This window comes from Cannabis sativa, chromosome 6 (genome assembly GCF_029168945.1).
Source record: "Cannabis sativa cultivar Pink pepper isolate KNU-18-1 chromosome 6, ASM2916894v1, whole genome shotgun sequence".
Taxonomy (NCBI): domain Eukaryota; kingdom Viridiplantae; phylum Streptophyta; class Magnoliopsida; order Rosales; family Cannabaceae; genus Cannabis; species Cannabis sativa.
The window spans coordinates 34,432,143-34,447,666 of NC_083606.1; the positions used below are offsets into that span (position 1 = coordinate 34,432,143).

The 15,524-nt window shown below is 35.3% G+C and overlaps 1 protein-coding gene across 1 annotated transcript; it reads right to left on the minus strand.

Moving 5' to 3' along the window:
* Window positions 1-846: 846 nt before the first annotated feature.
* Window positions 847-1,317, minus strand: LOC115695016 (uncharacterized). Its single transcript, XM_030622115.1, has one exon. It carries the CDS (start codon window positions 1,315-1,317, stop codon window positions 847-849), a length of 471 nt encoding a protein of 156 aa, XP_030477975.1.
* Between the last annotated feature and the right edge of the window lie 14,207 nt (window positions 1,318-15,524).

A 15,524-nucleotide genomic window follows, 5' to 3' on the forward strand; every position in this document is an offset into this window, starting at 1 on the left:
ATGCCTTGTTGAGGTCGGTGAAGTTAATACATACTCGCCATTTTTTGTTCGGCTTGGGTACCAATACGGGGTTGGCTACCCAGGCTAGGTAGAAGGCCTCGATTATGAAATTATTGTTGCACAGCTTTTCTACCTCCCTTTTTAGTGCTTTAGCCCGTTCTTTGTCTAGTAGTCTTCTTTTTTGTTGAACGGGCTGGATGTTTGGATCAATGTTTAGGGCATGTGAAATTATAGATGGATCGATTCTGACCATGTCCTCATGTGACCAGGCAAAAATGTCTAGGTTTGCTCTTAGAAATTTTATTAGAGCTAATTTTACTTCAAGCAACAAACATTTCCCAATTTTGAGTTTCGTAGTGGGAACACTTGGGTCAATTTCAATTTCTTCTAGTTCTTCCCCCGGCCCTACTTGACAATGCTCTTCCCCTTATCCAAACTCTGACTGGAGGATTCTTCCTTTTTGACCTTAGTTAGGGCATGGATGTAACATTCCCGTGTAATTTGTTGATTCCCTTTCAGGCTCCATACCCCATTCTTTGTTAGGAACTTGACGAACAAATGGAATATTGATGTAACAACTTTTAAGTCATGTAAGGCTGGTCAGCTCAACATGACGTTAAAGGCTGATGAAACATCAAGTACCAGAAATTGTGCCACCACATTTATGCTCTTTGGAGCTTTCCCAACAGTGAGGGGTAGGCAAATTTGCCCTAAAGGTGCAACACTCTGCCCAGAGAAACCATATACGGGCTGGAGACAGGGGATCAGATCTTTGAGTTGGAGCCCCATTTTTTTGTATGGTGTTTTAAATAGGAAATTTTATGAGGCTCCATTATCTATCATAGTTCAGGCCACTGTTATGTTGGCTATCTGTACTTCCACGATTAATGGATCATTGTGCGGGAAGCGAACATTGACAGCATCTTCTTCATTGAATGTTATAGTGGGTTCCCCTACCCGTGGCATTTTAGGCTTCCTTTCCTCTACGGCCAGGACCACTTCTTTTTTCTCGTGTTGTAAGGTTCGAGCATACCTCTCTCGAGCTTTGCCTGAATCTCCAGCTATATGTGGGCCCTCGATGATGACATGTAAATGTCCATCCACTAGTGGGGGCAGTAACAGGTCTTGGTTATTGTTTTCTTGGGCGGCCCACTGATTCTGGTTGGCCTTGACATATTTTTGCACATGGCAGTTATTTTTTCTTATCACGAATTCAATTTCCTGCTTTAAATTTTTGCATTCATTAGTGTCATGGCCATAATCTCCATGAAAATTGCAAAATTTGAACATGTCCCGCTTACTTATGTCCTTTTTCATGGGAGCAGGTTTCTTTTCAATTGCCTTGTCTGTCGTTGTTATTAGATCTTTTACCGCCCAAATTTGCACTACTAGGGTACTAGGGGTTTTAGATGGTCATTGCAGCCGAAGGAGCTTGTGGTTGGCCCGGTCTAGGCTCAACATCTGCCCGCGGAATGGCTTCATCAGGCTTGATGAAACCATCTACTCGGTCGAGGAAATCACTCATAAAGTCTACAGGACCGCTCTTCGTGATGTCTTTCCATAGCTCTCCAAGAATCTCGATGCCCCCCAGTATGGCAGCTAACTTCCCTTCTTTAGTTAAACACGCTTCTTTTGTGGCCTATGTCATGAATCTACTTATGTAAGCTCAGAGAGGCTCTCTTGGTCTTTGCTTCACTTCGACCAGGTCTTCTAAATGTAATGGGAGTTTGTGAGAAGAAGAGAATTGTGCATGAAACTCTGAGGAGAAGGCTTTCCAAGAGTTGAACCTTCCAGGTGTCTACTTGAAGTACCATTGTTGTGCGGATTCTGAAAGTGTGGCAGGAAAAGCTATGCAACGCACATCTCCTCGTACCCTTTGCAAATCAATTTGCATTTCAAAATACTTGAGATGTGATAAGGGATCCTCTTTCCCTGTATACATCTTCCAGGTCAGCATCTTGAACTTGAGGGGTAGTTCTAGAACATTGATCTCAGGTGTGCTTGGAACATATTTTTCAGTTCATCCAACTGTGCTTGCATGGATGTATGAGCCTGTTCGGCCTCTTGGCTGATCAGTGCCACATCAGGATCTTTTTGAGCTGGATCTTAAATGTGAACTCTAGGCTGAGTGGCTAGTTGAACATATTGTTCGTCTAAAGCTCTCCTTCTATTCAGATCATCCTTGAGATCATGAGTTGTTCCAGTCTATTAAATACTGAAACACCAAGCTGTCTCAGTGACTAGTTGGTTTTGCCGAGCACTTGGCCAGAACCGTTAGTCTGGGTGGCGTTATTTGGTAGAACCCCACCTGATGAATTGCCAGATAAGGTCTGCCCGCCTACCATTTGGCCCATAGGTGGAACCTGTGACCAGGGATTGGACGACTTATCGTTCTGAGTTTAGGTAGTATGCCCAGCTAGAATTTCTTCTGAACCGCCTAGTGGGATGCTAGACGCAGGTTGTTGGTTAGCAACTTGGTAGGCTCTTCGTATCAGTACATTAGCCTATCTTGTACGGTCGTCGATGGCTGCCTGTTGAGCCTTCAACGATCCTATCTCTCTATCCCTCCATTCGGCGAACTGGCGCCTTTGCTCTTCGAACGCAAGGTTCACTGCAACACAGAGCTCTTCCTAATCATGATGCAAGGTGATAGTATGACCTTGCATGAGCCCAAGAGCATTACAGAGGTTCTAGATCTTAGTGTCATCTCCAATAGTTGTCTAGACATTTGTGTCTGAAGGGATCCCAGTGCTGGGAGTACCCAATTCGGCTACTGAACTAGTGTTTCAAGTCCCTTGCACACCGAGTGTGATTCAAGATAAAGGAGATGTCACACCTTCACCCGTGGTAGGTAGTTGGGTGTTTGGTTGTTCAAGATTTGTGGCTAGTGGGACCCTTGCATTCTCTGAAGTCTACAGTGTGGGATCTGACACCAGTGGATCCACCTGATCGACTACGCCTCTACGAGTTTGTACCACCATAGTGTTTCTAATCAAACTATAAGCAAAGAGCCAACTTAGATTATTGCTCTCAATTAGAGCACAAAAATGTTGACCTCGCTTTTAGCCAACGACAATGAGTCAAATAGTAAGCGATAGAAAATGTAATTAACATATAGTACAAGCGAATAAATAATAAAGAACACAAGGTTTTAAACAGTTTCAGCCCCGTCAGTTCGGTAATAGCCTACTCCCCTTGATTTTTATTAACCCAAGAACAAAGAACACAATGTTTTCTCTCTTGAAGCTCTCACAATGAAATCTCTGAGTATGCTCTCTTAGATTTCTCTAAAGTAATTCTTTCGACCCCTCTACCAGTGAGACTATTTATAGGCTTAAATGATTCAGGGAAGGCTTCCCTTTTGCTTACAATGTCAATAATTGGTAAGAACATATATTACATATTTAGATTACATGGATTGTGGGATTTGGACAGCTTGTCATATCTCTGTGATACAATCCCATACTAATAGGGATTGCTTTTATGCTTCACGATGCAAATTCTGGAATTCCTAAGTGTTGATGCGCTCCTCGGATTGTCTACTGCTCAGCTGGGATGACATTATCCGTGCAAGTGTATGCTGAGCTTTGTTTTGAACATCTCTTCTGCTAGATGTAGGGAATTAGGTTCACGTGTCACCAACATGTGTTGCCACGTCATAGTGCAAAAATGGGATAACTAAAGTAATCAAGATTGTGTGATTAAATGTATTGTATGACTTATCAGTACATAGGGTTTAACTAATAGGATAATCTACAATGTAGTTTACTTGCACCTTGGATAAGTGCTATGTCCTTTCCACGACATTAGTTAAAGTAAGCTTGGGTTGGATGTATGGAGTATACATCGAAATGGACCGATATTGAACTTGGATAAGATATAATAAACTTACCGTAACCATTCAATTCAATATAACCTAGTTGAAATTAGATCAAATGATCTCAATCTTGAGATGGTTAGGTTCTAGTTCAGTTGTATTATTTATGTTCTTCAATCTATTCATTAAAGTCGACCACGGATCTTCTCATGACATATAGATTAAGGACATGGTAGTTCAAATGATTTGGAGTATTAATCAAATATACAAAATCTATAGCTTTTTTCTGGAGATAGAAGTGAAATGATGATTTCAATCAAGCTTGGCTTAATAGAGATAAATAGTTGAGTACTCATCTTAGTAAGTTTACTAGTTTGCTGAAATATCATTTATAGGTAGCTAAGTTTTTAAGGATAAAATACATTGAAGGGTGTAACGGTAAATTTTTTCCTACTCAATGTAGATAATCTATCGAGGATTATTGATTATTAGGATTATAACAATGAATAATTGCATAGCGTATCTATATCGTGAAACATATAGAGCACTCTATATAATTAAGAGTGCAATTTTAAATCTATAGTGGCACGAGGAATTAATAAGTTAGAGAATTTACTTGGTAAATTATAGAGCTGCTTATTGGAAGCTTGATTAAATAGGCCCATGGTCCCCACAGTAGTTGAGACAATACTGCTTGTAAGACTCAGTTAATTAATTTTAACTAATCAATTATGATTCTAAAATTAGACTATATTTTATTTATGAATTTTCACTAAGCAATGGCTTAATTGTGAAGAAAAGAGATTTCAGGGTTTATTTGTTAATTAAGAGACTTTGTGGAGTCTAATTAATAAATAATATAAATGATAAATTTTTTTGATAATTAATTATAATTATTAAATAAATAGTTTTGGCGTTAGTAGGATTAAAATTAGTAAATATGGTATTTGTGAAATAATAGATAAAGGGTTGAAAAAAATGGCAAAAATATAATTAGTGGGGCCCATATACATGGCCGACCAGTATGTCTTATTTTAGCTATTATTTTATCATTTTTTACTCCATATAATTCAATCCTAACCCTAAGTGAAATAGTATAAAAGGAATAGGATTGTCTCATTATTTAATAACCTAGTTTACATTCTGTCAAACAACTGGAGTTCTTGAGACCTCCTCCTTCTTCTCCTTCTTCTAATTTCGAAATCTCAAATAGTGCTCTTCATATATTTTTGATGTTAAGAACACTATAAATTCTGAATTTAGCCCTAATTAATTCATGAGAATCAAACAATAAAATTATAGATTATCAGAAGCGTACCGGAGTCCATAGAGTCGATTTTGAATGGTATGATCTTCCAATTTTTTGCATCAAAATTTTCTCTCTGGAACCTGAATTTCTTGACGAAGGGGATTCAAGAATAAACATACGATATGTGAAGCGATGCAAAAAATAAAGACCAATACATGTTTATTAATAACTGAAAAACAGTAATTAATCTTTTTTGACTATTTTCAATTTAGCCCCTCATGAAATTAGAAGTTATCTTTATGGTATGCACATATTAAAATCATGACAATCATCCCCTTAAGTTATAAACTTTATTCTAAAATAGACCACATAAATTTAATTTATTTATTTGATGACCCAACACACATTTTATATATGGAATCGTGACTCCAATAAATTTCTAACAATCTCCCATTGGGTCACATATGTATAGATATAAATGTGTTAACCTTATTGAGATCATAACTTTGTCATCATAACCATAGGCATATGCAATCTTATCCATTAACTATATCAACATAGCATCAAAGCGATTTTCGTTGTATCAATCACAACTAAACCCATCAATGGTCACATACATCAATATAGCCAAATAACAAAGATCAATCATAATAGTGTGGTATGAAAATTACATGCATGGTGCTCTATTCATCTCAATTTTCAATTGGTCCTACTTTACTTTATATATGGAGATCAAAACTTTAGCTTAAATGTACAAAGTGAAATAAACTGAATAACATAATTTTGGATAAAAAATATATCCAAATACACATGTTTCATGAAACAAATAAAACACACTAAGGATAATAAAGACAAACACCAACTGTATCTAGATATTCTCATAATCTAAAACACCCATACGAGCAGTGTGCTCATGAAAGAGCTTGGGTGGCAAGCCCTTAGTAAGGGGGTCTACAATCATGAATTTTGTACCAAAGTGTTTTACACAAATTTGTGCACTCTGTACCCTTCCTTTTACAATAAGGAACTTGATGTCAATATGTTTTGACTTCGTCGAGCTCCTATTGTTATTGGAATACAATACATCTGACTTATTATCATAATACAACTTAACTAGTTTTTCACTTCCATCCATAATGTGCAGCCCGGTAACAAAATTCCTCAACCTCATACCATGGTTGGATGATTCATAACACGCAATAGTTTCCGCTGCCTTGGTGGATGAAGCTATGAGTGTTTATTTTGCACTCCTCCATGATATATCTCCACCACCTAACAGATATATGTATCCCGAAGTGGATGTCCTACTATCTTGGCATCCCGCAAAGTCGGAGTCAAAATATCCAATGATCTCAAAGTGATCTGACCTCCTATATGTGAGCATGTACTCTCTTGTTCTCTTAAAATATCTCATGACCTTTTTGGCTGCTTTCGAGTGATCAATTCCTGGATTGCTTTAGTATTTGCCTAACACTCCAACAATGTACGCCATATCTGGATGCGTACAAACTTGAGCATACATTAGACTCCCAACAACTGAAGCGTAGTGAATCTTTTGCATTTCTTGAATTTCAAGAAAAAGGGACGGAAATTAATCTTTGAGGAAAGAGATCACTGATTGTAATACTATATCAATATCCAGAAATATCTTTAATAAGATAGACTCGTGGACTATGCAGAGTTAACTGTAAAATCACGTAAAAAACTTTGTGTGGTTATTACTATTATTAATTTTTTTTTTTCAGTTTTCTAATATATCTGTGTTTAAATTATTACGAAAAAAAGGCTCATTTTTCGTTAACAAAAATCTCGTTAACAAAAATAAATATCAAATGAAAATACATTTCTCAAAATAATGAGCTTTAGTTATAAGGACATTTAATCTCCATTGTTTGTCCTACATTGTTAATTTGTTTAAATATAATCTCGAGATGCTAGACTTTATCCCCCTTATGGATGGTTCTTCGTTGAAGCATTTAACACCATAAAGATCTCGAAAGATAAGTATTTTCTAAGTTTCCGTCTCTATTAGACTCTCCCCTCGCTGACTACTTAGAGATAAATTTACAAAGTACGAAACAATGGTGGAAGCTCATAAAATAAGAAATCTTGACTCTCGCCAACCGGGACATCATTGAATTCTTATTTTGATCGAATAAAATGTTGCTAGAATGGTGTCCATTTTAGATGAGCTTACTACTCTATTCAATGAATGATATTTTTGACTCTCGCCTATCGGGACACTGTATTAGTTTGTTGGAAACGTTGGAAAATATTTAAGATGTGCTTGTTTTGTATTTTCACATGTCTTTGTTACTTGCTAAATATATGATAATTTCTAAATGTGCATGAATTTATATTGAACAATGTTATTTTCTATTATTCATTGTAGTTATAAATTTTGGGTCTTCATTGTTGATCTAACTTAATTTGTTATTTTTAATGAGACAAATACCAAAGGATTGTCATCCGTTAGACAAACATAATAGTGTTAGATCTCGATAGATAAATATTTATAAATGTAACATCTAGTTGTACATCCAAAGATAACAACTTAGACTAGTGTTTGAAATATGAAATAATGAAGAATTTATAAAATAAGAATAATTTTGACTCTCACCTTCCGGGACATCGTTGGACTCTTATTTTATTCAAAATTATCCTTTATTAGTATCCTCTTAGCTTTTTCATTTCAAATTTGCTTAAATAGTATATCATTGGATGAATGGTTTGTAAATCATCTGCTTATGATGTCACTCTAATTTCTTCTTATGAAATTGAATGGTGCAGATGACTATATTCCTGACATTCTATTCTAAAATGATATAAATCCTCGATCTTAGAAAATCTCCTACTTATATATGCTTACTTGAGGCAACTTAAACTTAGAGTTAGATTAGTAGTGGTGGTCCGAGCTAGAATAATTACTCATTGTATATTTGGTATACTTCTAAGTTTTTTACTTTAAATTTTAGATCCCAAATAAAAATTTTAAATTTTAGTTTCCTAGAATACATTGGACAATACAGTATAACTTTTACAACTTATTAATATTCATTTTCTATCAATGGATTCAAACTTTATAATTATGTATGGATTATGAGTTTCGTATTATGTGACCAGGATCCACTTAGACTATTCTAAGAACTCTTTATTGTAACTAGACCTAAGTCATCAAAAGAACACAACCACATAATATATATCTATGGCATTTGCATCTTGTTCATAGTAGTTTTAACAAGATCATTCTCTGTAAAGAGAAAATATGCCTATATCCACTTGAATGTAGGATCATCTTATTCGAGTATAGATGTACATTTGAGGGTGGATATGAGTTATCGTTATATTCTTTAGACGATTACTCTAGATTTTACCTTATGCAAAGAAATTGGAAATGTTTGAAAAATTTCATGAATTTCTAGCATTGTTGAAAAACATTAAGTTAAGTGGTTGGCGATCTTGGAAACTGATAGGAGTGGGAAAATATGTGGTTGATATGCAGTTCAAAGATAATTAAGTTGAATTTTTTGAATTATATTCAAACTTACCTCCCCAGAAATTCAATTTGCATATTGATGATAATAAAAGGTCTATAGTTACTAGTAGTTGCCTAAGCCCTTCTAGGGAAATACCCTAGTGACAATAAATTTTTAGAATGATGGAATGGTTATTTACTTAGTGTAAACCATTACTTATTGATGGGTGTTTTGATCGTGAACTTAAGAAAAGATAGAACGGTTAACCAAGGTTTGCATGATTGATAGCTATTCTAAAGTGATTAGCAGTGGACCATCCTTTGGTCATTCAGATAAGAAAGTGTTTGTTTCAATAAATACTATTTTTTTTAAGAATATGACTAAATCAGAAAATAAAGTAGAAAAGTAGAGGAGATAATTTTTCTTTATTCCAAACTGTTGTAGCATCTTATTCGATATAAGATGGTCCCAGTGCCTCTGTTATCTTGATACAGATGATGAGGTCAATACAACTTATGTTCTTAGACAGATAGTCATAGTAGCTTGTTATAATGGGACGGTTTCAAGGAACTCACCCTGTTATGACTTGAAAGACACTTGTGATAAAAATCCATTATTAGCTTAAACAAGTAATGGATAGTCAGAATAAGGAACTAGTAAGCAAAGCCAAGAGAACTATGGTTACACCCATTCATATGGAATAACCAAAAATTTTCAATTACAAGGAAAAAAAAAAGGAAATTTTGAAAATAAGTCTATTCAATGGACTTAACAAAACTTCATATTCCTAGTATTAAATATTTGAGTTTATCTAAACCTATGACTTATGGTATACCTGGTAATTTACATACTCTAATGCAAGCAACTTACTTTAGTAAGATGCTTGTGCATTTTCTAATGGAAATCTATAGAAGCTTCTCGACTTCTAGATATAGATTTTATTTATCTAAGAAAAAGTCTCAAATATTCTATAAAAGATAAAGGCCAAGGAAAGAATTCATTAGGATAAATAGTGAGAGGTCCAAAACCCAATGTCGTAGGTTCAAGTCCTACAGATCGTGCTTCGATTCTTCTTATTTGTTAGGTTGAAAATAACACAAAAATAATTGAACAACAATCTTAATTTGACCTCCTTTAGATTAAAACAGGTAGAAGGTCAATAAAAAAAAAGAGATGTTAATTAATCAAAGATCCAATTGATCACCACGTCTGTATTGTAAATATGCAGTTACAAATTATCCAGTCTAAAATATGCTTTGCTATGCATTAGAGCAAACACCTGCTATTGAGTGGGAGTAATGAGTTGGTATCAGATTAATTCAGGAATGGAACATTGGAAGACAATCAAGTAAATCTTAAGATCAAGAAGAGGAACTATATGTTAGTCGATAAGTGTGGTATTTTAATACTCTTACACTACACCAAATCATGTTTCTAGACTTGCCTTAGTGCTAGAAAGTCTATTGATGAGATGGTGATTACTCTGGGGGTCGAGCAGTGATTTTGGAGAAGTGTAAAAACCTATCTGAAGCCTCTAATTCTACCAGTGGGACTGAATGTTAAAGTTGCAAGAAAGATACTTATTCAGCCTATGGAAAGTTCTATACAGTTTTTGGCAGTGTACCAATAATTGATTAACTACTAGTGTTTCTTCCTGACTAGCACAAATGTAGTTGCTAAAAAGTAAAGAATCCCGTACCCTTAAGGAATACACATATAAAGAGGAATAGTAATTTTGGAGAAGTGTAAAAACCTATCTGAAGTCTCTAGGTCTACCAGAAAGGGACTAAATGTTAAAGTTGCAGGAAAGGTACTTATTCAGTCTAAGGAAAGTTCTATACATCTTTGGAACCATTCCAAATTGCCTTAACTACAAGTGTTACTTCCAGAATAACCAAGAAGTAGTTGCCAAAGGTATAGAATCCAGTATCCCAAGAGAGTAGACATATAGAGAGGAATTTCACATTATAAATGATTTTGTGATTAAGGAAGAGTAATGGTGGAGAAAAGGTTGTGTTTAATTCAACCTTTCAGATCCTATTACGAGGAGTTTACTACTACTACACTTGATTTGTATATCAAGGTGTTGAGATTATTTGAAACACACTTTTTTTTTATATTAGTGCAAGTGGGAGTTAGTTGGGTTTTATGCCCTAAATAAAACTCATTTAAATATAATCAAATTTACTTATTAATATAGATCAGAAATAACATTTAATGTTGCATGATTCACATGATTTATTTCATGATTATATGTACATAATATATGAATTCATCTGAAACCCTTTTCACATACTTGATCCTATTTATTGTGCTGTCAACACATTGGAAAGTAAACATGACTATGTGAATAAAGTTTCCTAGATTTATCAGACACATGGTTTTACTGATATGATAATCTACAACAGAGTTTACTTGCATTTGGAGAAATGCTATGTTCTTTCCAGAGCATTGGTTAAAGTAAAGCTCAGGTTGGATGCATGGAGTATGCATCGGAAGGGACCGATATTGAACTTTGACATAGATTTATTAAACTTACCGTAATATCTATTCAAGTCAATATCGTCTAGTTGATCCTAGATCAAATGATCTTAATCCTGTTATGATTAGGCTCAATCTCAAGAAGCTATTCGTGTTCTTTGATTTGTTATTTAAGCGTACTTTTGGGTTAGGGTGATACGTACATTTGGGGAACACGGTAGTGCAATTAAGTGGGAGCGCTAACATAAACATGGAATCTATAGCTTCTATCTGGCGAATAGTAAGCAAAGAATGATCTCCTTCGAGCTTGACCAAACGAAAATAAATGGTGGAGATCTCATTTCACATGAGCTGAAATATCATTTATACGGGGTTAAGTGTTTTAAGGATTAAATACATTGTAGGGTGTAACGGTAATCTAATCCCTTTACAGTGTAGATCATTCATATAGAGGATCATTGATCAAATTAGGATTATAACAATGGATAACTAATGATGTGTCTATATGGTGGAACATATAGAGCATTCTATAAACTGAGAGTACAATTCTAAGTTCTATGCGTGGATTCAACGAAGAATTAATAAGTTAGTGAGTTTAAGTAATAAATTCTTGATCTGCTTATTGGAAGCTCAGTTATATAGACCCATGGTCCCCGCACTAGTTGAGATAATATTGCTTGTAAGACTCATATAATTGGTTTTGATTAATCAATTATAATTCTTAAATTAGACTGTCTATTTATGAATATTTCACTAAGTAAGGGCGAAATTGTACAGAAAGAGTTTTAGGGGCATATTTGTTAATTATGATACTTTGTATGCTTCAATTAATAAATATGATAAATGACAATATTATTTAATAATTATTTATAGTTATTAAATAGTTAGAATTGGCATTTAAATGGTTGAATTTGAAACTTGGCGTTTTTGAGAAAATCAGATGCAGAAAAGATAAAACTGCAAAATTGCAAAAAGTGAGGCCCAAATCCACATTGCATGGCCGGCTACTTTTGTAGGGTTTTCCCTCTGAAATTTTCATTATTTTAAATGCCAAATAATTCAAACCTAACCCTAGTGGAATGCTATAAATAGATAGTGAAGGCTTCAAGAAAATTACACACTTAAATTTTTTACTTTTTCATTCAGAATAACTGAGCCTTTCTCTCTCCCTATCTTTGGCCAACTTCTCCTCTTTCTTCTTCCTTGAAATTTCGAAATTCTTAGTGTTAGAGTAGTGCCCACACACAGCAAGTGATACCTCAATCATAGTGAGGAAGATCGTGAAGAAAGACTTTTAGCAAGAAGGAGTTTCAGCACTAAAGAATCAGAGAAAGAGATCCAGGTTCAAATATTGATAATGCTTTGCTACAGAAAGGAATCGAGGGCTAGATATCTGAACGGAAGGAGTCATATTATTCCGCTGCACCCAATTTAAGGTTTACTGAACTTTATGTGTTTATTTCATCATTTTAGAAAGTTCATATTTAGGGTGTTAATCAACATACTTGTGAGTAGATCTAAGATCCTGGTAAAATAATTGCCAACAGAATAAGTGCTTGAAAAAAAGTGGCAAAATTGTAACTAGAGATTGCTCCTTTTCATAGCAAGTCATTAAGTGAATTGTTCCCAATATTATATTCTTTTATAATCCATATAATTCAGCCCTAAGGCCTAGTTTAAACACTATAAAAAGAACATGATGCTCTCATCTAATCCTCTTGTCAACTTGACTATTCAACCTACCAAATCTAGTTTTCATTCTCTGACAACTAGTAGAATAGAGACACCTTCAATAGTGATTTTAGCCTCCTTCATAATTCTTCACCATATTCGAACCCTTAGTGAAAGAGTGCCATGCCCGCACATAGCAAGTTAAGTACTCAATCATAGTGAGTAAGACGGTTGTAACCGACCCGAAGAAGAGGAGGAGATCCAAGTTCAGATCTTGATAATGCTCTGCGATAGAAAGGAATCAAGGGCTAGAGATCTTGAACGAAAGGAGTCATTATATTCTGCTGCAACCAATGTAAGATTTTCTTAAACTCATGTGTTTAATTTCATTGTTTTAGATATATTTATATTTAGGATGCTAATTCAACATAATTGTTAGTAAATCTAGATCCTGGTAAAATATTCCCAACATGCCCACCCATAAGACTGTGAAGAATCCAAACACCTGAAGGAGAATTGGGTCAGATCTTGATAATACTCTGTGACAGAAAGGAACAAGGGTTAGAGATTTGAGTTGGAGGAGTCATTATATAACGCTGCAATCAAGGTAAGGTTACTCAAACTTTTATGTGTTTGAATTCGATTGTTTTAGAAATTAATATTTAGGATGTTAATAAACATACTTATTAGTAAATCTAGATCCTGGTAAAATATATTCCGACAGCTAGAAATGTCCATTTCCTTCACAACGACCCTTTCGTAATAGAAGCCAAGATTGCCAACAAAAGAATTTCCTTAGTGCTAGTAGACAATGGAAGCTTAATTATCATAATTTTTAATTTTGAATTCCAGGAAATTGGGCTAACAAAAGGTGACTTATCACCATGCCGATTCAATGGCAACTTGTTGATATCGATGAGGAAGATCCAACTTCCAGTTTCACTAAAAGTAGAACACAATGTATGTTCCTTCAAACACTACACATTTGTTATAGTGGATTGTCTCACAACATACAACGCCATACTAGGGCGTCCTATCTTAGTAAATTTGTGGGATGTTACATCCATTAGGCAGCATGAAGTTTCCTTTTGATGATGGAAGCGTTGGCATAGTCAGAGGTGACCAAAGAAGTGCAAGGAATTGTCACAACGTCTCTATCTGATCAATGTTTATGGTCAGAGAATAGGTTTACGTTGCTCTCGGAACAGTTGTACACGCAAAAGCTGAGGCTATCACGGAGGAGGTTGAAGATAAGTTGGATCCCTGAGTTGGGATAGAGAAAATGATAGAACCACAAGAGGATATAGAAGAGTTCAACATTTGTGATGCATATCCCACCAAAACTATCAAAGTGGGGAGAAACTTACATAAAGCGGTGAAAGAGAAAGTTGTGGTGACAGTTAAAAAGAATCAAGAGATCGTGGCATGGAGTTGCATAGACATGAGAAGGATCAATCCAAACGTTAGTTGCCATGCTCTGAAAATTGATGAGAATGACACAGCAGTCTACCAAAGAAGAAGACATTTAGACCCGATAAGAGTTAAAGCAGTAAAAGATGAAGATGAAAAGTTAGATTCCATTGAGTTTTTTGAGAGAAGCACTATACCCAGTGTGGTTGGCCAACCCGGTCGTAGTCAAAAAGCCCAATGGCACTTGGAGGATGTGCAAGGACTTCACAGATCTCAATAAGGCATACCCAAAAGACTGCTTCCCCCTTTAATGAATTGATCAAATGGTGGATGTCACGTCAAGATATGTATTGTTGAGATTTATGGATGCTTACTCCAGCTATAATCAGATTAAGTTGCATATCGCAAACTAAGAACATATCAACTTCCAAACAGACAAAGGTGTGTACTATTACGTGCTTATGCCATTCAGATTGAAGAATGTTGAAGTAACCTATCAGTATTTGATCAATAAAATGTTCAAAGATAAACTTGGGAGAAACATGGGGGTATACGTAGACCATGTGCTTGTGAAATCCAAAACTTTTGTAGAGCATAGTGATGACTTAAAGGAAGTCTTCGAAATTATTTGGATGTATGGCATGAAACTCAACCCAAAGAAAAGCACATTCAGAGTCTTCTCTAGTAAATTCTTGGGTTTCATAGTCAGCATCCAAGGATTTTAAGTTAATCTTGAAAATACCAAAGTGTCTAATGACATGCCTTCTCCCAAAAAGTACAAAGATGTACATAATATGACCAGAAGGATTGCAACCCTGAGTGGGTTCGTGTCCAAGTCCATGGACAAGTACATCCCATTTTTTTCACATATTGCGCAGAAATAAGAAAATTGAATGGACTAGGGAATGCGAAGAAGCCTTCCAAACACTAAAGGAATATTTGACTAAGGCTCCAATTTTATATAAGCGAGTGGAAGGAGAGTTGTTATAACTTTATTCGGTAGTTTTTGATCACGTTGTAAGTGCCACCTTAGTGAGAGAAGAAGGAAGGGTCAAACTGCTAGTGTATTACGTAAGCAAAAGGTTGCTGGGTGCGGAGTCTAGGTATCCCATGATAAAAAAGTTGTCCTTTTGCTTGCTAATCACCTCTAGAAAGCTAAGATCCTACTTTAAACCCTGCATCATCAAGGTATTAACTAATCATCCTCTCCACGAAGTGCTACAAAAATCGAAATCATGTGGGAGACTCTTGAAGTAAGCTCTAGAACTTAGCCAGTTTGATATCCAGTATTAGCCTTAGGTTTCAATAAAGGGGTAGGCCCTAGCCAATTTTGTAGTAAAATGTTCTAGGATGAATTGTTAGGTTTTATGCCCTAAATAAAACTCCATTTCAATGTAATCTATTTTATTCAACATCAATA

Bases quoted from the DNA above. Each gene is read 5' to 3' on its own strand.
- LOC115695016 (XM_030622115.1), bottom strand. From the start codon at position 1,317: ATGAAAAAGGACATAAGTAAGCGGGACATGTTCAAATTTTGCAATTTT.